The following is a 26,649-nucleotide window of genomic DNA, read 5'->3' as shown; positions in this document are numbered from 1 at the left end:
TGCGGGGGGGCCTGAACGCCAGTCAATTGCAGGGCTGACATATAGAGACAGACAACCAGGCACACTCACATTCACACCTACGGTCTATACATGACACGAAAAAGCAAAAATAAAAAAAATACCAGCAAAGAGTATTATTTTGTTGAAATTTGATGTGAAGTCCTTAAGTTGATGCACATCCATACATTTAGTTTTACCATGCATTGTCAAATAATTAATTGTTCCCTTGAGATGTTGTCTTGTTTATTTTGTCAACTGAAATAATGACGATGGTTTAATAAATCAATTCCTTACAGTAAAAATGACATTGTTATCCTGAGAAAATGAGGTAAATCATTCCAGTTTTTGAGAAAACTGTCAATATTTATTTTTTAATCGAAAGAAGTGGAATAAATGAAATGTACTCCCTATTCTCTCTCTCTCTCCATAGAATTACTCAAATTTTAAAGATAATGTACCAGTATCATGAGATGTGTCTAAATACTTACGACACTCTTGTTCATCACTCATGTCTCCACAGTCGTTGTCGCTGTCACACTTCCAGATGCTGCTGATGCAGCGGCCGTTAGAGCAGCGGTACTGGTTGGGCAAACAGCTGTGCTCTGAGAGGAAGAAAGGAAAAAAAAAAAAAAAAAAGTATCAATCCAACTGCCTCTCCTGTAACTGATGCCTCATTTCTGGCAAAATTATTCAGACAGTAGCACAAGATTATCAGCATTTTAAAGTTTGGTGTGTTTAGCCCACCAGTCTTTACACAGGTGTTGTTCTGGAGCTGGTAGCCGGAAGGACACTGGCACTGCAGCTCTCCGTTGGGCATGGTCAAAGTTGGGGCGCCATCTGGGCAGACACAGGTGTGTCGATGGCCGGGCTGAGGCAGACATAATAGACTGCATGGCTGGTCAGCACAGGCATTATGACCTGAGGGGCAAAAGACCAGAATGACAGGATTAGCATTTAAGAGGAGTTTGGGAAGTTTTTAACCTGGACTCTATTTTATCATCAAGGGGTCAAAATGGCTTAAATGAATGTTTTTTAACTACTCTTGGAGACTGCCTCAGCTGGCATCCTTAAGATGACTAAGATAGATGCAATAGATGCACTTTTTCACCAAAGGCAATCTTATTATTGTCTATCATCATCTGATACATGACCTACGCCTCTGTGAACTGATACTAACTTCTCAGAAATCCATTTGAAGCCAGCAATTAGCCTTAAATGACTTCTAGGCAACACTTCCTTTTCCATGCAGTGTTACGAGTCTAATTTAAATGCAGTCATTTCCTATTGCATTAGATACCAGACCAGCAGCTGTTAATCAGTCTCTCCTAAGTCTCAGTTAAACAGCTGACTAAAAGTCATCCAAAGGCATCAGACTGGCTTACTTCAAAAGCATGAACCCTTAAAATGCAACCATTTTCATGTGATTTTACTTGCAATTAACTGAAGTTTTCTGCAATAATAACACCATGTTTGTGAGGTCTGTCCTCAAGAGAAGAAAATGTTCTCGATGTTTTTTTGCCGAATAGAGGCCCATTACATCACTACAGATGCCAATCAGGTGGTCAGGGAAAAAGTAAACCCTAATTGGCTTTAAGGACACAGATTCAACAGATTCGAGGCTCAAGTTGAAGTTCTTGATGTACAACAGACTGTTAGCTGCACTTAAATGCAGATAATTATTAATAGAAAAAAATATGATGGCAGATGGCAGCCAGTATATTATTAACTTGAAATTTTTGTAATGTTTTTTGCTGTCCCCACAGACTGTACAATAAATACTTCTTAAAAAAAATGAAGTCTCCCCTGACTGAATGTTGTCAGGTATTTACTTTAAAATGACAATCTAAGCCAGCTTTAACAGCCTGTTTCACAAAATGATTAATTCTTCAGCTTTTACTACCTGCTAAAAAAAAAAAAAAAAAAAAATTATTAAAGTAAAAACAGAGCTATAAACTTTCTGATCTGTCTTAAATACATTATATATTGAAAGTTCTGAAATTTTCTAATATGATACCTTGCTTCTCCCTGTAACATTCACATTGCATTAGACCTCTTATTGATATTTGAAAGCCTAGCTACTTAAAAGATTTTCTCATACACTGTATGGACTAAAGTACCTGGCTGCCTTACCATTATACCAACAGAGACTGTAATGACATTGTATTCAGATATGTACACTTCACTGAGTTGCTGTTGTTCCTAAACTCCTCTACTTTCTAATAATATCACTTACAGTTGACTGTGGGGATGGTAAATTTCCTGAACCATCTCATTGCAAAGGTGGCATCCATCACAGTACCACGCTTGAAGTCACTGGGCTCTTCAGAACGACCCATTTTGTATCACAAATACTTGTAAATGGAGACTGCATGGCTAGGTGGTTGATTTTATACCTATGGCAACTGGTCAGATTGAAACACCTGAATTCAATAATTGACATGTGTGGCAAAATGCTTTCGTTCCTATCGTGTATGGTTTAAGTATTTTGCTGTTCTGTCAAACTTCAAAGAGCTATCTGCACCCTCACCTCTATTTTTCCCTTTGTAGAAGATCTTGAGGTCCATGACTCCAGTCAGTCTGCCAACGATCAGTTCATTGCTCTGGGAACCTGCTTTGGGAGCTTTGAAGATGCCCATTCTGGACCAGTCATCCCAGTAGAGGTCATTCTGTAAACATTATTGAAAATAAGGATTTAAAACTGATTCAGCTTTTTTTTAATTCATACAGTCTTTTCTTGTTAAGCGTGGTAAACACTACAAGATAGTGTGGCAGATATTGGGTCCAGTTCTGACTTTAAACAAAAATAAACGTGGTTGCAACTTCTTAATGGTTTTGAAATGATCTAGTCAGGTTAAAATGCAGTTCATAAACTATTGCTGATTCTTCATGGTTGTTTACCCTAAAGCCACATTTGTAAGACTTTCAGTTTAAGAGACAGGACTCTGGTTGTTGTTGAATGAATTTGTGAGTGAGTGGTGTGCCTTTGGTCATATCATTGCTCTCCGTACAATGAATTGTTTGTTAATTTGTTAATATGTGGGCTCTCTCACATTTTCAACACGTTTAGGTTTTGATTCTTTTTATTGTGTACCAGATAACAAAGCAAAAGAGATTCTTCAGTTTGTATACTTATTGAAAACTGGGTCTCACTTTGAAGACAGCGATGGCATATGGATGGGGTAGCCCCTCCATAAGAACACTCCGCTGACCCCCCATGAAGTCAGCCCTTTCGATGCGATCGCTGTAAGCTTCAGTCCAGTACAGCCAGTGGTCATCAGCTGTGATCCCGTTGGGCCAGCGGACACCTTCAGACACTATGCAAGACACGTTGGATCCATCCATGTAGCTCCGGTAAACACCAGCAGCTCTGTCTCCCCAGTCAGTCCAGAACATCAGACTATGGAACAACAGAGAAGGATTTTTCAGGGGCATTTCACTGAATTCAAACTTATACTAAAAAATCTCATAATGTCAAAAGTAAAAGTTTTATGAGTTTCTTCCTCGTAGACAGTAAAATGATTAACTGTTTACCAAATGCAGCAAACTGAAACTTTCTTAACTTTCTTTGTCTTTCTCCAACTGTCAGATATTTGATGACTAAAATCATTTGATACTTTAAAATAAATCAATAAAAGTATGGAGCTGTTACTGTTGCAAAACTATTTGCAAAACTATTTGCAAATGCATACTAAGATCTCCACATAAATCTGCAAATGTGTAGATAGATTTGCAAATGTGTGTTAAGATATGCAAATACGTACAAAGATCCACAAATGCGTGCACTAATCTGCAAATATGTACCAATTTGTAATTGCGGACTTAGTTCATTTTGGTTCAGAAACTCACTCATTGTCAAAACCTTACAAGCCATCAGTTACAACTGAAATCTGCCTCTCAGTTGGCTGTCATACACGTATAACTTTTGCAACATTTCTGCCACACACAATCCACAAATGTGTACTCAGATCCGTAAGCATAAGCACTGGGTTTGCTGCCCTCAGCCCCGGCTAACAGGCAAGGCTGCCTTCATCATAGCATAGGCATCACACAGAAGACAGCAGTTAAGATCCTAAAAAAGCTCTATAGCCGGCAATTAACGGTCATTGGCCGGTAAATATAAGACATAAATATAACTGGTCAAAATATCCGGTAGAAAACATGCAAATGACCAGATAAGTAAATACTGAATACTTGCATATTACATTTTGTGTAACCTAGAAGATATGTCGCGAGAATCCGTTAATATAAACTAAAAGTTGCCTAATCTTACTACATCTACTGTCCTGCGGTGCTGGGGTTGTTTATCTCCTCAGATGGCAAGCATATGGCTAATTATGTATGCACGATGACGTTTAAGTAAATCTATCTCTCTGAGCATGCTCAGTACGGCTGGAGACTCTGCAGGAAAAGTTTGTCCAGAGCTTTCTTGTAAAGCAGAATTTTAATCTAAGTGAGGTTTTCCTAGTTAACCAAAGGCTTAATATCATCAGCAGTACGGAGGAATTTTGAGTATGTCATTGCTGCAAGTAATGAAGAGGCTGAAACTAAGGGAACTGCTGAGCATCGTAAACACTGGTGCAGCAGCAGAGAGAGAGAGAGAGGTCTACGCTGGCTAATTAGCAGAAGTAGTCTTGGATACACCGTTAATGAAAGGAGGACTGGACTGGACTATCTGCTGTGGAGCTTTTGTCTTTTTGGGACTAGTCCAAATAAACCAGGATGGTTTCAAGGTTACAGTTATATCATCATGAGGACTGATAATGGCAGCTGACGGTAAGACTAATCATTCATTTGAAATGTAGAGTTCTAACATGGTGTCCAGTGAACAGAGCACAGGGGTGTTATGTTTGGATACTGGTGCAGGATGGTATTTGGCTGTTGTATGCTGCAAAGTTATAGTAGCGGTCAATGTGCTAACAGGCTAACGGTGCTGATGTGAAGCTAACCATTGTTGTTTGTGAGTTTAACGTGGGCGTATAATGTGTAACTGACTGCGTGTGTAAGAAAAAGTGCGTAGCCTTTATTTTGAAACTTTAAACCACTTACACAAAGAAAAATAAGATAAAGTCTTTGTGCAGTCGGTTCTAGGGTCTAATCATGTGTCTGTAATAACAGGGTAATAATTACTCAGTCCCTCAGTCCCGTTTAGCGCAGACTTGTATGTATCAATGTATCACAGAATATCAGATTTATGCGTTTTTCTGCTGTTAATGCAACAAAATAATGTTAAAGCAAATGTCTGGTGGTTGTTCTAAATGGCTGGAATTCTTGAGGACTGCGGGTCATTTTGACCGGGGACAGAAAAGTCTAGCGGAAATGGTGATATAACATCAACGTGAAGAGAAGTGTTATCGTATGAAACTGTTATTATTCATGTTGTCATTGAAAAAGTGAAGAAAGTAATGACTTCGTTTTCTCCAAAATTGTATCACAGCGGGAGTTGAATTGTCATCTATACAAGACAGGGTTTCATTGTGTTCTATTTTTCATACCGAAATCACCATTATGATACTGTATGAGCCGGGTGATGTTAGCAATAAGATCGATAGAGTGGTGTGTAACATTTATATTTATATTTATAATAGTTGAAGGGAAAGAGAGCTGTTCTTGAATGGATACGCTAAATGGCACTGAACAATGCTGATACATTTAATTAACATTAAGACACCTTAAGACATAAATGGATAGGATAGCTGAGCAGCAGCGAATGTGTCTCGCATTTGCGAATCTATTCATTTGCAGATTTGTGTACAGATCTTTGTACACATTAAACAATAATTTTGCTCCATCTAAAACTGCTTCCATTTAAAAAGAGCTGGTGCCATGACATGTAGATTCAAAATGATATTAGTTGTAACCGTCTCATGTCTGTCTAACACTTAACTCATTGTTGTGTCAGTTTTTCCGATACATTCATTTATTTGTGGCGGACCGCTACAAATAATTTAGGCCCGCCACAAATAGATTTTGACACTACCTGTTAGCCCTCGCTCTGTGAATGTAGCGTGTCGTTAAAATGACTATATCACGAATATCCGAGTATAAATTATGTAGTTCTGGAGTTTCGCTTCTCCCATTGTCCCTGTATGCATCTCTCACAGCAGAGAGTTGTCTTTCTCTCCTCCGCCCATCCAGAAAACTCCTGCACATGCGGGTTTTTGTATCAGTGGCGAGAGAAGCAAGGGAGAGGAGGGTAGACAGAGTAGCGTGGCGAGTTAGCGGCTTGTTAGATGCCTTTTAAGACGGACAATGAGAAACAGCGATGGATCTGCAGCGTTGAGCGGTCGTTCAACTCTGAAAAGGAGGAGATCTAACTCATGCAGCATTCATTAAAATACGCCACAAGATGACTCCGAGATAACGGGGGCAGTAACCAACACGTCACTAACGACATGAGCCCAAAGTTGTTGAAAAGCCAGGATTTTAAAAATCTCATATAGACAACCCAGAATACAAGATTTGCCTGGGTGCAAACATTTTGCTGAAACCTCCCTGCCAGAGTCGTACATGTCAGAGAGAAGATGGCCCAGCAGCAGACAAGCGTGATCCACATCTCCACAACAATGGAGCCTTATCTCAGCCTAAAAGTTCAAAACACCAACAACAAGTAGTTAAAATGTTACCGCCTCTAGACAAGCTTTTTTCCCCCATGATCACACAGGAGAGTTTATTGAATAAGGTCTAATGACGCTCTCATGTCATGAAATTGTCAGAAACTGGTCAAGCTTTCATCAGCACAGATATCGGACTAATATAATCACAGCTGTGAGCCTGAATGGAGGACTAGACTGCAAGGTTTTGGCCTCTGGCTGCATGCAGGATTGGTGAGTTTTGTGAAGGTTTGCTTCACCCTTAATCAGAAAAACAATCATTTTATAATCATCAATAGTAAACATAACACAGAAAAACTTTCAGGACTTTCCATACACTGTAAAAGACAGAGTATTTCAAGATTTATGTACTTTTGATTAATTAGTGAAAGACTGAGTAAAGTCCATATCAAAATAAAACCGCTAAATTTGACTTTATATTGATTTTTACTTTCTGCATCCAGTTTTATTAAAAATCCAATAGAACAATCTATTTTAATCACCAAATTAGTGTCATTTGGAGCCGAATTAAATACAGCTGCTGAGGGGCCATTTCAAAATATCACGATATATATCGTGTATCAGGATATAGCAAAAATATTTCTGGATATCAATTTTAGGCCACATCACCCAGCTCTACTTTGGAGTATTTTTTTAGGAAGCCTGTAAAATAAAATGCCCCGAGAAAGGGTGCAAACTCTGCAAGAACAAAATTTAACATAATTGTTACTCCTTTTGATTAAAGTTACTTACTTTATTTATTCAACCTAATTTCTTTAAAAAAAAAAAGCTATTGTATTTTTTTAAATGTATTTATTTTAAGTTAAGTTTATTTGGTGTTTGTTTACATTTCACATTAAATGAAAGTTTTATATTCAAATCCAAATCAAACTCCATGTTGTTTTTTTTGTTCGTTTTTTTTGTTAGCGTGCACCCCCCCGACATATAAGATTATAAAATCTTTTTTGTCAAAAAGTATATGAATTACTTTATTGTATGCAGGACTCAAATTTTGGTCTACGACCTGATCATTTATCAGTGATTTGCCTCAAGTTATGTACAGTATGCTGGAGAGAAAGTGGAAAGGGTAGCAGGTGCAGTAAGGCAGAATACTGATCAATTTTCCAGCTAAAGAACACAGGAAGAGAGTAAGAATAAAGTCAGTAATCGGGAAATAAAAGGCACAGTGTGGTAATTCAGCTGCACTTATCTTCGACTAAAGCAGAAGTGAAACAGACTTTGTTTCAGTGCATCTGAGTTTCTCAAGTGGCAGACTTGCTGTCTGGTATTCACTTCCCCAAAGGCGTGTTTAAGGATTAAGATTAGAGTTTCTGTAGATGTAGGTAAGCTTTGAGGTTAGCCATACAGCTGTGAAGTTTCCTGGCTGCAAAAGAGAGATAATATTGATACATACTTAAAATATGTATGGATATTCCAATGTTTTTCTCTGTCTAATTTTCAGTCTGGTTTGTTACCTGCAGATAATGCAGATAAAACTAAACTCATGTTCTTTACAAACAGAAAACAGAACACTGTCCAGGAAATTCTTGTAAGGACAGTCAAGAAATAGTTGGTGGGGAAGCCAAGTTAGCTGACACATATAAAGTTAAAGTGTTGACTACCTCTTTAAAATAAGAGATCAATCAACCAATGAAAGCTGCAGTCCTGCAGTTTGGGTTTCTGGTGTTCCAGATTGAACTTTGAGTGTGTGCGTGAATGCCTGTTACCTTTCTCCAGGCAGCAGAACTAAGGCTCTTGGATGCTCTAGGATGGACGAGTTGAGCAGAGTGTGACGCAGGTCGCCGTCAGGGTTAGACACCTTAAAAAACAGAAAGACTTTTCAGAGATTTATCAGCTTAAATTTTAAGAATATTTAGCAGTTTAAAGCTTTGTATGTTGCACAAAATCAATGATTTGATATGATTTTATTTTACTTTGTTGTCTTTGAACAATGTACAGTCAGTAAAAGGCAAAAAGACAACAGAACGTATAAGACTGTTAATATGAAAGATATTGTAGGAGACAGAGATCTGTGTTTTTTCCAGTCTTGTTGGAGATATCAAATCCATAAAAGTTTGCAGGAAATTCAACATGAGTGAGCACTTGGGGTGATGACATTAATATTACATGTGCGCAGCTGTTGTGATCTTTGTGCACATGATTAACCTGTAAGACGCTCACTTCCTTTTGAGCTTGTTTTTTGATACTGTGAACATCTCCAATTAAATGCAGCATAGATATAGAAGCAAACATTATCATCATAGAGCTGTACTCTGTTGCCATCTTGGATTTCTGCAACTGCAAATTTCCCCAAGTGAGGTACATGTGAAGGACCACCTGAAGAGGATTTCTGGGGAAAGCTGTCCTGAAATGTACAGAAAATTGCAGCAGTGCATGTGTGAAAGCAGTTTTATATACCTCAATCTTCTGTGCTCCAGCATCCACCCAGTACAGCAGTCTGCTGATGGGATCAAAGGTAAGAGCTTCCACATTCTGCAGGTCCTTTCTGACAACAATCTCCTGGCCTGTGCTGCCATTCAGACACAGACGCTGCACAAGAGAGGACAGAGACAATGGTAAATAACAACTCTTGAATTACCATGAAAACCTGCCTAAGGTGGGGTTTCTCACTCACCTGAATGGTGTCCAGAGAGATATCAGCCCAGTACAGGCAGTTTCTGTCATAGTCAAAGTCCAGAGCCACGGCCTCTCTCAGTCCGATCACAGGTAGGGGCTCGTCATCTCCTGTGGCCAGGTCGTGTCGCCGGATTGCATTCCTCACCGCATACAGGATGAACTCGTTACTCTCTGAAAGTAAACACCGAGACATAAGTGATGGAGTAGATACTTACAAAGTGGAATTCAATGAAAGCTGATTGCAGCCATGTATTTTACATTCAATAACATATAGCTTGCTACCAGTAACTGTTCTGTAGGTCTGATCTACATAGATGACTGCATTATATATGGTACTGTAATGCCAATAAAGCTTCCTTTGCTCATCTGGTCTCTACTGCTGCATGAAGAACAAGTTTGACCTCCATTGCTGCAGTTTGTGAGCTCTTAACTGGACTTTTTCTATAATGAGGCTTAACTTTGCAAGAAAAGGATGCCATGCCAAATACACTGATAAAATACTATTGAGTATTATTATAGGACATGCATTCCTCCTTTCTTGGTACTGTGAAGGTTTCCTTTCCCCCACCATTTACAGACTAAGCTGCTCTGAAAAGCTGCAAACAATAGTGGATGGTAGTGCACTGCTGTTTCTATGACACACAAACTTTCCAGAGATCAGGAAACATTCCACCTCTATGATTTAGTAATAAATGATGATAGATGATGTGTAAATAGAGTTGGTAAATGTTACTTTGACATTGCTATTACTAAACCATAACCAGGAGTTTAACCAGTCTAAGACACTCAGCTGCTTTTTTATCCATATGTGGCACCATGACATGGAAGTGGTTTCCTTCATTCAGAGAGGAAACTTAATCAGGGTGGTGCTTAAGTGAACATGTCAATATTGCCTTTAATTAAACGCACTGTCTGTTAATCTGAATATTCAACATGGATTGCCAGAATCTGTGCAAGATGCAGGGGGTATCTGAGACACCTGTTGAGGGTGTGGGCAGGAGTGGATGGCGAGTGCTGCGGTAATGTCAGAAATCCAGCAGAAGCAAGATTAAGTTAAGAGTTCTGTGCAGACATTTTAATAGTAAATACACATAAAGTGAAGGTTTACCTCCAACAGGACAGGGCAGCATCTCTCCATCCAGTCTGGACTCCACGTCGCCTCCACTGCAGCTGTCGCCTGGTACCTTCCTATAGCTGCAAGAGGAACAAGAATGTTTTAATCCACTTGGACACTAGGTGGTGCTCTCACACAACATGTTTGACAACAACAGCAGCAGTTCTCTCTATAGCAAAGATGCTTCAAAAGAACAAAGGCTGGATTACATCCTGGGGAATTCTCAGGTCCCGTCAATCAATAAATATGGCCAGGAAGCCAAGGATAGAAGCTCACATGACTTGATGAAGATATAACAAGGAAAACAAAGACCTGAAATCTAGGGTATTACATTTGGTTTCATTCTCAAATATTTCATCTTGCCTTGTACAGGACTCAGTTGTATGACAATAAATAAATATTGCAATGCTGGGGCAACAAATCCATCGCATTGGTCAGGTAATACAAATATTTCACTTTTCTTGTTTATAAAATACATATATGACCATTTTTATGGCAGAGATATTCCTTCTTCCTCTGCTACCAAATGTGAACTACTAATGTAGCTACTTGTTTTACTCAAGCATGATTTTACTCAGCATAGCTCAAACAGAGTACAATTTAAACTTTTAGCCCTATGTTTTGAACAAGCTACTCAAAGACTACTATTTAGGTTCAAAAACTCCAACTTCAGATAAAGCAATCTCCCTGTGAGACATGCTTAAGATTTCATAAAGAGATATCTATCATGGACTCTGTGAGCTGTCCTTTGTCTGTGTATTCTTCTTCAGGTGTTACTGTCAGAAACAAGTCATTTGAGTTGGGTTCATTTGAGTCATTGTGTGCAGTCTTGCATGACCTTCTTGCTATGTCGCAAATAGTTTTAACATCAATATATCTAAAATTAGGGGCACATAGCCAGTTTATTAGACAGTAAATGTCACAACTGAGAAATCAAACATCAACAAACGAAACTGAGTAGAACACAAATATCGCAGACACCAGTATTATGTTAATAAATAACACAAAGAACCCCAGACTGACTATTTTTCCATTTTGGGGACAGAAAACAGCAGCTCACCCTTTGCTGCGGCGGTACGTGGTGCCGACAGGACACGGCACAGGAGGAGCGTAGAGGTCACCAACAAACTCGGGGTCAGGAACACACACCTGCAGAGACAAGTCTTCACTCAGCTTGAAGCCGTAGTCACTGGAAGGGGAGAGAGAAGGAGGAAAAGAAGGAGGGAGACAGGTGGAGGGGGATAGGAAAGAAAAACAAGCCAGTTAGCTTCTGCCCTGTGATTAACGGCAGCACCTGATGTGCATTTAAAACAGACTCATTATGAGCTGTGATGGCTGCTCCAGGAGCATTAAAAATGTGCAACAAAGGCTGAAACTGATGTATTGGTCTGCCAGAGGTGAATTTAATTAAGAGACATGCACAAAGAAGCATTTACCCCCAATAAGAAGTCTCACTCTCACTCTGAAGCTAATAAACAAAGATATTTAAATGTAACTTTTATGTTTAAGTCATTTAGTTTAACGTCTCAAGCTCGATTTGCACAGGCCTGATGTTACCTGAGGACCTCTAGTAATTAGAAAAATAGCAGGGGTTGTCATTAATTTCCTTCTTCTATGTCCATGCTTTGTATATAAAACAAAATTATAATCATATCATAATATTTTTCCCACAGGGGAGCCTCTAAAACTGCATGAAATCCCCAGGTACCACCAGCCCCTTGAAAAGAGGGCTTTGGGGAGCCATTTTCCCTAGTAATTAAAAAAAAAGAGGAATGAGAACAGATGTGTGTAAACCAAAAAAGAAATTGGTTTACTGACAGACAAATGTTGATATAAAGATGTAACAGCTCATAATAAATCAGTAGTTAATACACATCCTGAAACTAAGGCAACAAGAATAAGCACTTTCTGATCATGAATATACAGTATATTGTGTCGGGGAGTGTCTTACCATTCGTAGTCCTGTCTTGTACAGGAGCAGTTGGAGATGGTAACGGGCCGGTCAAAGTCTTCTCCATTAAAACAAGTAGCATGAGGAGCTCGTCTCTTAAACGTTATCTCTCTGCCCAGCAGACACTCATTGCCATGCTCGTCTGATGGAGACCAGCGCTTGTAGTCAGCCTCAGAACATGGCACACCTGAAGGAAAATCAAAAAGGAGAGAATTTTTGCTTTATATATGACATTAACAATGAACCCTGACTTACTTTGTGCATTTTTGTTGCATTGTAATATTTCAAAGGAGTGCACACAACAAAAAAACAGTAATCTAAATTTAAATGATAACATTCGTATCTAATATTACTACCATATTTCTATAAACAACTGACGTCCAAAAAGGCTCTTTTTTATGAGCCTTTTACAAAAAGAGTGAGCTCTTGATATAACAGTCAGTGGTTTTCACACTTTTTTTGCCACAGGCACACAAAGACCAAGCCAAAATCACAAGGCACACCACGCTCATTTTCATGCAAAATAGCCTCTTTATCATGAGTTAAAGTAAATCTAGTAGCTGTATAGTTGTTGTATTAATATATGGTTGTACAAATTTCCATGGCACACTGAATCTTGCCTCAAGACACAGATTTGAGAACCACTGCACTAGATCAACTTTATGTCTTTATGTTTCCATCTTCAGCTAGTAAAGTCCTGCCATCATTTTTACACAAATATTTCTGCGGAATATCTAAATTGTTGGATAATTCTTGGCTGTCCAGTATGAGACTGTTTATGTGGCTCCTTTAGTTTAGCTAGACCTTAAAACACTTTGTTTTAGCACTGTCCTAATGCCGAACATGCTTTATTTCTGCACTTCTCTTGGACTAAAGCAGAACTACATTTGCATTTTTTCCATTCTAACTCAAGCTGTAATAATTCTAGCAAACCAAAGATAAGTTATTTCAATTAAATCACCAGGCTGTATCGCTTATCAAGCAATTTTAGGTGACATTTGATAAGTTATGTAGCCATTTTAGCTTACACTGGATGAACTATTGCAATTATACCTACTACTAGATATGTTTTTTTTTCAATTGCTAAGATTCATGGCTCTACCATGTTTTAAGACTCTAAAAAACTACTTCCTGTTTCATGCTGAACAAAAAGTGTCTATGACTACAGAGTTTTTATGTGACTTAAGCTCAAGCTGACCTGAACTCACTGGCAGCGGCAAAAACAAAAAGCAAAAAAACAATTAGGACCACAAAAATATAGTTTTCATGCTCATATTACATTTGTGACAAAATACTGAGGCTGGAGATTTTGTATGTGTAATAATGGTTATGTTTGTGGGAATGTGTTATGATGTTTGCAGTAGGCAACTACTATTACATTTCTGAGAATTGTATTATGTTTGTGGAATGATGTTAAAAACTGAAGATTTGTGGGCAGTAAATACATTTGGAGGTGTAAGAAACCCCCTTCATGTTCAGCATATTTTGCTGTTAACGTGGCTGTTGTGTAGTCCATGCAGGATCCCTAGAGAGGGAGGAGGGGGTAAATAAAATTGAAACAGTACAGTACAGTACAGTACACACAGAATATGCCATGTGGTTATTGTTTCTAACACCTGACACACAGCGTAGGAAATTTAACCAATGTTAGATAGTCTGGGCCACGGGTAGCCAAACTTTCTCACTAAAGGCCTAATTCAGAAAAATTTAAGGCCAGCTGAGCTGATAGCTTACCCTTAGTATAATAAAATTAGTAAAACAAATCTGATGTAATTTAGGCTGTACAAACTGCACAAAGCTGTCATACTTTAGAGGAGAGTTGGTGCTTGAAGATGATTAGAGCAATAGGCAGTGGAAATCAGACCTTGAGACGGAGCAGAGGAGAAAATGAGCACCATTTGTGCTGCTACTGGCTGCTGCATTCCTTTGGTTTTCATTCATCACTGTGTTATGAATCGAGGTATCATTATTTTTACTATTTACCCATTTTAAACTTACAATAAACTAGAAAAGCACTCGGAGAGTGCAGACCTCCGCCATTAGCCCTATCTTCCAATAGTACAGAATCCTTTAAAAAATTCCTGGATCCAGACGGTGATCTGGCTCACTCCAAAAATCTACTCATTTCTTCCTTTTGCCATTTCTGACATTTCCTGAAAATTTCATCAAAATCCGTCCATAACTTTTTGAGTTATGTTGCTAACAAACTAACAAACTAACTAACAAACCCTGCCGATCACATTATCTCCTTGGCGGGGTAATTATTATTGTCAAAATGTTTGTTTAAATGATTAACACCGCATTATTACCTAGTGTTAAAGCTAAAAATTACAATGCAGTCAAACACTTTGTGGTCAAATGCGGGCCAAATTGTATGTTATTTTTAAAATTTGATGCAGACCGATAAAAAATGGTCATGGGCTGTATTTAGACCAGGGGCCACAGTTTGGACAATCTGGGTCTAGACTATTCTGCTAATGCTGGACAGGCTATGTAGCAATTTCAGCAACTGCTGGATTGACAACAGTAAGCAGCAATTGTAGCTAATTCTGGCAATGCTAAAAATGTAGCTAACAGTGAAGGGGCTATGTAGCAACAGCTTATTCTGGCTATGCAGCAATTTTAACATCTACATTGCCTGAAAGAACTGGTTGCAATTTGGATAGTCTATGTAGAAACTGTAGCCAGCGTGGCATAGACCATGAAGCTAATATAACTGACAAGTTTGTGACTATGTGAGGAGAAAAGCCATAAATATAAAAGAATAATGTTATTCAAATTTACCACAGAGTGATTATCTTTTAGATAATGCCCTATTATCTCTAAAGTGGTAGTGCTACATTAATGAAGCACAGGTGCTAAAGTTGAAGTTTAAATGAAGTTTTAGCCTCTTATGTTAAAAAATTAGGCAAAAACTGCAGTTCCTCTAGTGTCAGTAGTAAAATTATACTATTTACAGTAGTAATAAAAACATTTGCTGCCTGGTTCAAACAAATATTTTGGTCTCGAAAGCTCATTTAGCAATTTGTTAAAACTATACCAGAGTCCGTTTTTGTACAATTGTCTATTTTGATTATAAAAAGGTAAGAGTCGCCTGCCACAGCTCTACTCCATAACAGTTTCTAAGATTGATAAAAGTAAGGTAAAGTTAACATTCCCAAGATTGTAACCACCATCGCTTGTTTTAAAACATCTCTTCAGAGTCCAAAGGGTTTCATTGCTGAGAGTGAAAAAATTTTTTCTTTGTCTTTTCGTTCCTCTGACTTCTGACCTACCCAGCACGTCGGAGGTGTTGACCTGCAGGATGAGCCAGCTGTGTCTCTGGTCGGCGTAGGAGCCAAAGATGGTAAAGATGGTGCTCTTCTCCCCAGGCTCAGTCAGCAGCTGGTACACAAACACCTCCCTGTCTGAGAACTTGAAGTCTGTCCACGTCTCACCTTCATTAGTGCTGAACCTGAAGAGGACACGGACAGAATTTGACCTGTTGTTTCACAAAGTAACAGTTGTTTTCCAGATGTTTCTCATCTTTTAAACATCAATGGCCAGAATTTCCTTTATGCGGAAGGAAAGTTAACTTCATATAAAATGAATCCCCACCCATTGAATCTGGCTAAATGAAAGTATACCAGAAATATGATATAGTAGCAAAAGTGATGGTTTATTTAAAATGTGTAAAAGGACATAAAGATCAATTGATTTTGTAACATATATTGCCAAACCAAAAGGTGGTTACAAGACACCATTATAAGAAAGACCTCAGAAAACTCAGTTTAAATAGTAGATCACAAACATTTCTAAAAAGAAACCAATATGCCTTTTTTCAAGGTCAAGAAATGAGAGTAGCTAACTCATTACATCAAATTTCACTGCGTCAGAAAATGCCAGTCATCCTAAACTTCTTTGATTTCCAGTAATTTACAAACACCTCTAGTTCATAATTTTTTTTATCACACATTCTAAAAGGTCAAAGAAAGGATTCCCATTCTTAACTGTGCACCTCTGAACTCATGCTATGTTTGCTAGAACCTAAGCTTTTATGCCATTATTTCTTAATGAAATGTTTTTGTAATTTTGTTTTAACAAACATTGTTTTTCTTTTTTCCTTTTGTCAATGTATTTTAATGTCCTGTGTGAAGCACTTTGAATTGCCTTGTTGCTGAAATGCGCTATACAAATAAACTTGCCTTGCCTTAACAAGATATTTTAAAATCACCTTTCCAGAAACCTTTAAGGTAACTTCCTTAAATAAAGGTGCATCTTTCGCTTTGCTTTTTTGAGCTTCCTGAAAAACAGCCTGAAGCTATGTGGCCTTTGTAGAATTAAGATTTACTCTAGAGAAAACCCTCCAACTGATCACATTTGAAGTCTCATCATTTTACATTATATTGACATGTTTCTATAAAAAGATTAAACCGTATCATTGAGTAACAAGAATAATAAGGGACACAGCTTGTTTGGAAAAGGGCTATATTAATGATACATATTAGTACCATTATCATTGGTATTATGATTCAAAACATTCAGCTGATTTCACAAAAATCTGCCATCACTAGGTCCAAGGCAGGTTTATTATGGCTTTACCTACATTAAGCTGTTTCACATTCTCAAAATCTGCTTCTGCTGACTCATGAGCAAATCCTTAGAAAGCGATGCCATGCTTCAGTCCTTAAATTTACTCAAATGGTTTGAATGGGATACTTAAACCAGCCTCTCTGGGGTTTAAAAATACTGTCTGGCTCCAACCACTACAACTTATCAGCCTTGCAAGGCTATTATAACCTTTATGTATTTTATACATCTTTGTCTTCTCTGCCATTATTTTTGAAAATGCTAGCATTACAATGATCATCGCTTCATCTATCATAATCATCCTTACCTCTATTATCATTACTAGAACAGTTAAATTAAATCTTAGAGCAATAGTACTTTAACTGATGTAATTATTAATAATAGTTCTGTCTGTATCATTATCATCCTTGCTGCTAATGCTAATATTACATTGTTTTATTATCTATCAATTATAGTTCTTATTGCTAATTCTTCACACAATGCCACTATCATTACTGACGTCATAGCCTTATCCCATAAAATGGGAGAAAGGTGTATGGTCATGACTAACATAAATATATCTCCCATTTGTTGTTTTGTTGTTTCTCTTGTCCCTCTTTCTGTTTCACCCCATCTGGTAAATGGACTTGAGCTTGTATAGTGCTTTTTTTAGTCATCTATCTCTTTTCTTACTTCTCCCTCATCCCCTACCCCTCCTACTACCCCTTCCAACCCCTGCGTGGCTTTGGCAGATGGCTTTAAACATGAGTCTGGCTCTGCTCAATGTTCTTGCCCGTTAAACAGAGGGCTTTTTTCACCACTGTAACAAAGCTAAATACTGACCTCATGGTGATTAGAGGTGATCTTTATAATAGGTTACATCAGAAAGTACAGTCTAGACTTGCTCTCTTTGTAAAGGATCTTGAGATATCTTTGGTTATGAATTGGTGCTATACAAACAAAGATTGATGATTAAAAAATATTCATTCTGGTATAACCAGCCAAAGAATGGATTTTGCTTTATGCTAATGATCCTTTAATTTCATCCTGTAGGAACATTTGATCAGCTCACGTGGACTTACTTGAGGTGTGTAGTGGCTCCTCCTTGTGCGATGGCCATCAGGATGCCACCATGGTCTCCCCATGTGTAGAAGTGAGGCCCAGCCAGAGCCTGGACAGCAAAATGCATGTTTAGTGTGCTATCATGAGTAATAGGAATTAAGCTATTCATAGAACTTGTTGCAATAACTTTAAAAAAATTATCATTTTATATCAGATACCAAATTAGCTTTGTGCAGTTATTTATCAACTGCAAAAATGTTTACCGAAACAACTTTATGATAAAAAAATATCAAAATTGTTTTTCCAGCTTATTTTGCAGAATTTATGTGGCACAAAAGAGTAGTATTGCAACAGCAAGATTCCTTGCAAGTACATTTTGAAACATATTTAACAAGCAAGGACTTGTGATTTGACACGCTTGTTATTAAACTTTAAAGACTATAATTGATGAAGTTTGTACTGTATTTATGACATTGGGAGGCCAAAAGCTGAGACATACAGATCTCATTTTGAGAAGTACAGAAAAGGCCAGTCCTTGCAGAAAAGCAGTAAAGGCCATAAATCCAGCGTAAATGCACAGCTAGTGAAATAAAATTCATTTTGACATGCTATAAACTCTCTTTAAATGATGGATTGCTTGTGACTCAGTCATGCAGACTGTGTTTTTCTTGTCATCTGTGGCAGATTTTGGACTGACCTCCTTCCAGCGGGCTCCGGCGCTGCTGGATACGTACACATTGGGCTTGTTGGCCAAGTTCCTGCCTACAGATCCTGCAATCAGAGGACAGAAAGGCTTTTAACACACACATCACAGGGTTTTCCCCCTGTATTACAGACAGGATTGAACTGCTGTTTTAGCTTTCATACATGGAAAACCTGAAACCCAAGAACTCAAACCAGCGCATTCAGCTACTTGCATATGCGTGACCTTTTCCTCCACTTTGAACAAGAACATTTAACATGATGTTGGTATACAAGAAGGAAGAATACCAAACATGATCTGCTCAGATGATTTAAAAAGGCTTGAACCAATTTCTCTATTAACTTACAGACATACGTATATCTAGTCACTTTGGTGGAACTGAGAAATAAGGTCAAAAGTCTGTTGTTTCCAGGACTCATGGTTGCACAAGTACCGGTAAAATGTATTTGAAGTTGTGTAACCTTGATAAAATCTTAAGTTTTCAAGTTGTAAGCATGACAGTGTTGAGAGATGCTTTGATGATAACGGATGGTGCAAGGCTCTTGAGAAATTTGAAAATTTCCTCTTTTAAGCTCAGCAAAACATCCAGTACAGGAAGCATAAAAATGTGTATTTAATGTTGACCAAAAACTTTAGCTATTGAGGTGTTTGGCTGGAAAAATGCATTTTCCAGCAAAACGTTAAAATCTAAGATTTCACTTTTTTTGGCACAGAGTAGGTCTACTGCCCCTTCTTCCTTCTCATTGCTGATGTTTTTGGTCACCCCTGGCCCAAGTTGGGTACACATAACAATTCTCCTTCAGTTTTTTTCTTTGCACAAAAATTCACCAGTGATAATAAAGCATGCTTTTTATATACTTAAAAAGCATAGTTGAAGCACATATACCTCCTATTGCTTCAGTAGAAATAAGATTATTGCACAGTAATAAGAGGGAGGGTGGAATAATAATCATATTTGCATGCTAACATTATTTTAAGATTTTTAGCATGCCACTAATATACAAATAACAATTTGCATTCCTCCTTCAATCCATTAAAGAACTGATTGACTCAGTAAAGAGGATGGGGACAACCAGACGTCTGCATGTATCTGCAGACATCAATCACATTAGTCAAATCTTTCACAGTAAATGTCTTTGAGAATCAGAGATTAGAATGACACAAACACGGTTGTTGTCTTCGCTGAAGGCTCTGAGAATGCCTCAGAAATGAATTACGCTCCATCTCTGTGTAAAACAGGTTAATGACGGTCATTAAATATCATCAGACAGCCAGACAGAGGCTCCAGACAATAAAACAAATGTTCCTGAGAGGCTTGTGCTTCTGTAAAAGAGGAGAGGAACGTGCAGTCACTTTAAATCTGTTTACCAGTTAAATAGTATAGCATTACAATTTAGCATGGGAAAACCTCTCATGTCTGGCTTCAAGAGGAAATTTTAACAGGAAACCCTTTCATTTCTACTATGTCAATAGCAGAAGTTTGTATAACATTTTTAAGCATTGACATTTAGGTTCATTTTTCTTGTTTTAGAACATTTAAAATTGCACTTAAATGACTTTAAAGCAGAAAAGCACAACAAGAAATAGCAGATCACAAACTAGGGGACATGGTTTGGCATTAACACCGGCCAACCAGAAAAATGCAGGTGGATTTCAGCTGTGGCAGGTTGTGTGGTGACTCCCACTAGCCACTCTGGCCGGTTGAATTTATCAGTGACACATGCTGTGCTTTATACTTACTTGCCTCAGCTGTTAGCGCCAGTGTTTGTGACCACTGGGGGTCAACCAATTATTGGCCCCACCAATTACATATTTTTATTATTAACAAGATCGATATTTGGCAGTTGGTCAATTATCTGTATTCCATTTTAATGATAATCAATAAAATTGATTGATCATAAAGTGGGCTACCTAGGCTCCCCTGCAAGGTGTGCGTCTTCCCCCATGTCTTTATTTTTCATCTCCACAGCCTCACCAAATTTCCTGAGTACAATACAGTCCAATTAGCTAGATCAGTGGTACTAAAACGGTGTAGCAAGGCACAGCTTTGTAATAGTGTACAGTAATACTATAACTGTACATTATTACTAAGCTATAAAACAAATTAAGTTACACATTTTTAAAGAGGCTATTTTAGATTTAAGATGTATGCATGGTGTGCCTTGAGATTTTGGCTTCGGTGTGCCTTGAGCTAAGTAAAGGTTGAAAACCACAGAGGGAGATGTCACACAAGCACTGGCCAACCAACAATTAATCTTGGGTGCCACTGACACACTGAACATATGGAATGACTTCCTGTTTTCCTGCTGCTACTGTGTTGCTCTGTGACATTTCTAATGCTGATAGAAATAGGGCTAAATTGTTTATGTTCCCTTTATCATGTGATTTAACTTTGGCCACATTAAGTACATTTTGTATGTCATTATAGATCCATATTGGTTCCAAACATTAGTTATCATTCTCGTGAACTACAAATAATCACTATCTATAGCGGCCCTGACAAACAAATATCGGCCGACCCCTAGTGAACACTGTTACAGTGGTAAATGCCCATCCCAATGAGGCTGTTTTGCACATATAGGGGACAATTTTACCCCAAAATTAATACAGTGTTAGAATTGTGCCCACTTAACAGTTGACCACAAACTTTTTCAATTTGTGTTTTCCCCAGAATGGTTGAGAGAAAATACTTTAGTACAGTGTTCATTTACATTTAAAATGATTTCAGATGTAGTTCAAGTAAATTTTAGCATGATATCATCAACTTTGATCATTTATTGTTTGCAACAAGTAACTGCAAAACTCCTAGCCACAGTGGCTGGTGAGCAAAAACAAATAAATATCAAGGCCTGCTAGGGGAGACTGTAATGTACCTACATATCTGACTAAATCTAGACAGATGAATGTGTCTGAGGCCTGTTCATAGAAATTGCCAGCACATATCAGAGACTGTGAAAAATTTAACTATAAAGCAGTGTTTCCCATACATTCATTTATTTGTGGCGGATCACCACAAATAACTTAAGCCCGCCACAAATAGATTTTGGCGCTACCTGTTCGCCCTCGCTCTGTGAATGTAACGTGTCGTTAAAATGACTATATTGCGAATATCCGAGTATAAATTATGTGGAAGTTTGAGCTGCCAGCATGCATTTGTCGCCAGAGTTTCGCTTCTCCCATTGTCCCTGAAGGCATCTCTCACAGCATGTTTTGTATCAGTGGCAAGAGAAGCAGGGGACAGGAAGGTAAACAGAGCAGCGTGGCGAGTTAGCGTCTGTAGTTAGATGCCTTTTAGATCCCTTTTTAAGACGGTCAATGAGAAACAGCGTTGGATCTGCAGCGTTGAGCAGTCGTTTAACTCTGAAAAGAAGGAGGTCTAACTCGCGCGGTATTTGTTAAAATACGCCACAAGATGACTCCGAGATAACGGAAGTAACACAACACGTCACTAACGACATGAGCCCAGTGTTGTTGAAAAGCCAGGATTTTAAAAATGTCATACAGACACTTAACCCAGAATACAAGATTTGCCTGGGTGCGAACATTTTGCTGAAAACTCCCTGCCAGAGTTGTACACGTCAGAGAGAAGATGGCCCAGCAGCAGACAAATGTGATCCACATCTCCACAACAATGGAGACTTATCTCAGCCTAAGAGTTCAAAACAATAACAACGAGGGGTTAAAATGTTCCTGCCTCCAGACAAGCTTTTTTCCCCCATGATCACACAGGAGAGCTTCTTGAATAAGGTCTAAAGGCGCACTTGTGTCATAAACTTGTCAGAAACTGCTCCAGCGTTCATCAGCACAGATAATGGACTAATATAATCACAGTTCTAAGCCTGAATAGTGGACTAGACTGCATGGTTTTGGTCTTCATGCAGGATTGGTGAGTTTTGTGTAGGTTTGCTTCACCCTTAATGAGGAAAATAATCATTTTATAATCATCAATACTAAACATAACACAGAAAACACTTCAGGACTTTCCATACACTGTAAAATATCGAGTATTTCATGATTTATGTATTCTTGATATTATTAGTAAAAGATTGAATGATCAAAATCCAGAAAAAACTGCTAAATTTGACTTTACATTGATTTTTACTTTCTGCATACAGTTTTATTGAAAATCCAAGAGAACAGTCTATTTTTATCACAAAAACTCGTGCCATTTGGGGCCGAATTAAATGAGAGGCCATTTCAAAATACCACGATATATATCAGGATATATATATATATATATATATATATATATATCAGGATATATATATATATATATATATATATCAGGATATATATATATATATATATATATATATATATATATATATATATATGTTTATATATATGTAGTATTTCATGATTTATGTATTCTTGATATTATTAGTAAAAGATTGAATGATCAAAATCCAGAAAAAACTGCTAAATTTGACTTTACATTGATTTTTACTTTCTGCATACAGTTTTATTGAAAATCCAAGAGAACAGTCTATTTTTATCACAAAAACTCGTGCCATTTGGGGCCGAATTAAATGAGAGGCCATTTCAAAATAAAAAACTTAAACATTTTTTAAAAAACTGTCATGAATTAATGTGTCTCTATTTTTACCTCTGATGACCGTTGCCAAATCATTCATCCTGCCTTTTTTTCTGGTTCACTGTGAATCCATCTATAATTTTTTTTAAGTCTCAAACGTGTTTTGATTGTAAAACTGTTAACAAGCTTTTGTAATTCAAGTTTACATAGGCTTAAATAAGTACCTGCCTTAGGACTACAGGTTAAATCAAGCTCTTCTGCTGATTCTAGCATATTTACACTTATGATTACTTCTGATATGTTGATTATTGTGTGCTGGGAATGAATGTGTCTCACTTTTGTATAAGTTTCTTTTTTATGCATTGGGCAAACAATGAATAAATGAAAATGCTTTTCTAAATCCTCAAAAGAGATCCCCGTGCACAGCCCAGGTTGTCAGGTGCCATTCAGTAGCAGGGTAAACAGTGGATTATTTCTCTGTGTTTTTTTTAAGTTCATGGTCCTGCGAGATTTAAAAAAATCACTGTTAACAAAAGATGATTTAACTTGAATATTTCTGCACTTAAGCTGCCAAACAGACACAGAGCTGCAAGAGCCTGACTGTCCGTAGCCTCTCAAGCTTTCTTTTCTTCATAGTGCTTACAGGTTTGTTATTATTCATGTTTATGTGCACTTTAGCATCACAGTTTAACAAGCTGTATTTAGCAAACTTTTTTCATCTTAGATTTTCAGCTTTGCGTCTTTATCCATAAATAATTTTATCTATCTGATGTTTGCATTTCTTGTATGATGATCCTACTTATACTTTCGGTTTTTGGATGTTTCATATGTTAAAGTCAGTCTCCCTGACAAATTTTAACTTTCACTGTATGTTCTTTATTCTGTTTGAGAGACAAATAATGATGAATTTGACATATCGTGTCAGCCTGACACACTGTGTAAACTTCAATTCATAATAGTATTTACTACTAAACATGTGCAGTATGTCGGATGCTATGATTGAATTTCATGTGACATCCTGGTCAAATGTGTGGAGGAATATACGAGCAGTCAATCAGGCTGTTGTTTATGTAAACATGTCTAGGCAGTGTGCGCTTGTGTGAGCCTGGCTGTATTCATGAGTGTGTGTTTGACCCATCGAGTGCCCTCTGGGTGCAGCAGCAGTAATTAGCCCATCTGTTTGAGAGCGATAACGAAATGAATGGTGCTGGTGATTCGCAGCCCTCTCTCTCTCTCTCTCTCTCTCTCTCTCTCTCTCTCTGGCCATTATCTAATAAGAATTTAATTAGAGGGCCTAGCTGGGTGCAGAGGAAGCAGTCCTAGACACTGTGGAGTATCAACAAATCAATGCTTTTCATCGGCTGTAAACAGACGAAGAGGTTTAAATTGGAGGCAGAAACTCAGCCTGAGTACCAGAGCAGAGAAAAAGTTTTCATTTTTCACTGTGAGGGATATGTTCGAAAAACGCTTGTTGCCTTTATTTGGGATGCAGAGGGTCAATAATGTCACAATATGGACTAGATCATGGATTGATGAAAAATCTGACCATTTTCTGGATTTGCCAACATGTCATTATGAAAGTTCTGGTCCTCTGCTAGCCATGATTTTAAGGCATAACTTATCAGAATGCAACTTAATGCATTCAAAAGGTGCTGATGTCCCACTTCCTTTATTTTCGCAGCTTTGCACCACAATATCTAGATTATAAATCACACTGGTGTACGAATGGAGGCTCTTTTGTGGCTCTCAAAGAAGGAATACCTGTTTAAACTGTCTTTGTGGATAATAATTTCTATTGTGTTCAGCAAAGTCCACGGTATACAGTTTCTCTGTTGACTTTACATTCTGCTACTAGAATACAGTAGTTGAGGTCTCTGCTTTTACTGTTTGCTGCAATGTATAAACCTGCAGCCTACAAGACTCGCCTACCACCTCTGCTGGCCAAAGCTGTCATTAATTAAGACATTTTTAATCAAACCAGCACTTCCTATGGCTTAATTACTCATCAGTGTACCACAGTTTTCTTTAAATGCAGGACTATGACCTAGTGAGGGGAAAAGCTATTAAAAAGTGGTGTCAATCCCAGCAATCCTGCTCTGCATAACTATGTATTCCAGCATGTTTGGTGCAGTGAAGGGGTTTCTTGCAATACACAATGATTTGGGGCAAATATTCAATTGTGACAGGTCTTGAGCAATATGTGATGATGGTAAGAACCTGTGATCATGATGGTATGAGTCTTAGCATCTAATATTGCCATGTAAGTACTGGTACAGTGCTTAACAAATTTATTAGACCACCTGTCATATTTGTCTCAGAGACCATTCAGCATCATGAAGTGCTTTAATGCAGACTCTTTCATTTTCAGTCAGCTCTCCACGTTTTACCATTTTGAACAGGAATGAGGAATTTCAAACTGAATTCACCCAAATTTGAGCCGGCTCACTGGGCTTCTCTGAAAAGTCAGAAATTAATCAAGCATAACATTCAACTACTAAAACTCATTTTTCTGTTCAGGAATGCAAGTAAATAACTATAATTTGACATATTAATCAAGAAATAATAATGCACTTTACTATTTTTTCAGGTTTTTTGTAAATCAGTAAATCTGAAAATTCATGGATAACAATAATAATTATATTTTAGCATCAAAAATATCATTTGGGTTAAAGAGCTTCTACATATTGGTGTATTATCCATTGCAGAAAAATGAAAAATGATTTTGGTAATTACCAATGCTGTTAATTTAGGGCAGCTGTGGCATAAACCTTACTTTGGTTAGGGTTAGGGTGGTCTAATAAATTTTTTAAGCACTGTACATTATTTAAATGTATTTAAATCCATTTAACCAGAAAAACATGCGTATATACAATGCAGACAACTCTTAAGATGAAAAACCAATATTAAAAGTGTGGCTTAGAAACCAGATACCACAGTACTCATTGCTAAAACTCCAATAAATAGAATGATCAATAAAATGATCATCCTGGTTGCCCATTTTATTCAGAGATTGGTTTTAAAAGTCTGATAACATCAGTCCTCAAAGGATATTTTGAAGTTCGGTTGTATTTGATACTTGGCAATAGTAGTGGCATTAGCCTCCAGAGATTTCAGTGCCCCTTTATGCAAGGAGCTAAGGGAAACTAGGCTATACAGACAGGTACAGATGCTCCTCGTAAGTTAGAGTTCTAGGTAAAAATGGGCCAAAAACTCATGTTAGCTCACTAACATGCTATATCCAATTTTATTTAAGCATTTTATTTTTAACCAAGAAAAAGTCTGTGTTTAGCACTATTTTGCAATGCAAGCTTTGGCTAAGTGTTCTTCCGCCTCAGCATATCTGAACAGTGGTAGCTTCAGCTAACGGCTACATGCTCTTCTGCCTCAGTGTATCTGGACAGCTGTTTGGGAGTTAGGGCTACGACAAAGACAACAACAAACTAAGCTAAAACAAAACTAGAAATGAGAGATTTTAACTTGAGTGGCAATGACATGCCATTTACAGTGGAT

The 26,649-nt window shown here is 37.8% G+C and overlaps 1 protein-coding gene across 3 annotated transcripts in view; it reads right to left on the bottom strand.

Moving 5' to 3' along the window:
- The window catches only part of sorl1 (sortilin-related receptor, L(DLR class) A repeats containing), a 132,146-nt gene that overhangs the window by 28,110 nt on the left and 77,387 nt on the right, over positions 1–26,649 (bottom strand). For all 3 annotated transcript variants that reach the window (XM_041800923.1, XM_041800932.1, XM_041800942.1), the window contains 13 exons: positions 18,600–18,673; positions 17,923–18,011; positions 15,568–15,746; positions 12,293–12,479; positions 11,402–11,530; positions 10,336–10,421; positions 9,226–9,398; positions 9,009–9,140; positions 8,318–8,409; positions 3,151–3,397; positions 2,528–2,666; positions 745–918; positions 489–602 (listed from right to left, as the gene is read on the bottom strand). In XM_041800923.1, coding sequence (XP_041656857.1) covers positions 489–602; positions 745–918; positions 2,528–2,666; positions 3,151–3,397; positions 8,318–8,409; positions 9,009–9,140; positions 9,226–9,398; positions 10,336–10,421; positions 11,402–11,530; positions 12,293–12,479; positions 15,568–15,746; positions 17,923–18,011; positions 18,600–18,673 — 1,815 coding nt within the window. The remainder of the gene's footprint in view (positions 1–488; positions 603–744; positions 919–2,527; positions 2,667–3,150; positions 3,398–8,317; positions 8,410–9,008; positions 9,141–9,225; positions 9,399–10,335; positions 10,422–11,401; positions 11,531–12,292; positions 12,480–15,567; positions 15,747–17,922; positions 18,012–18,599; positions 18,674–26,649) is intronic.

Source organism: Cheilinus undulatus, linkage group 2 (genome assembly GCF_018320785.1).
Source record: "Cheilinus undulatus linkage group 2, ASM1832078v1, whole genome shotgun sequence".
Taxonomy (NCBI): domain Eukaryota; kingdom Metazoa; phylum Chordata; class Actinopteri; order Labriformes; family Labridae; genus Cheilinus; species Cheilinus undulatus.
This window is presented reverse-complemented; position numbering and strand designations above follow the sequence as displayed.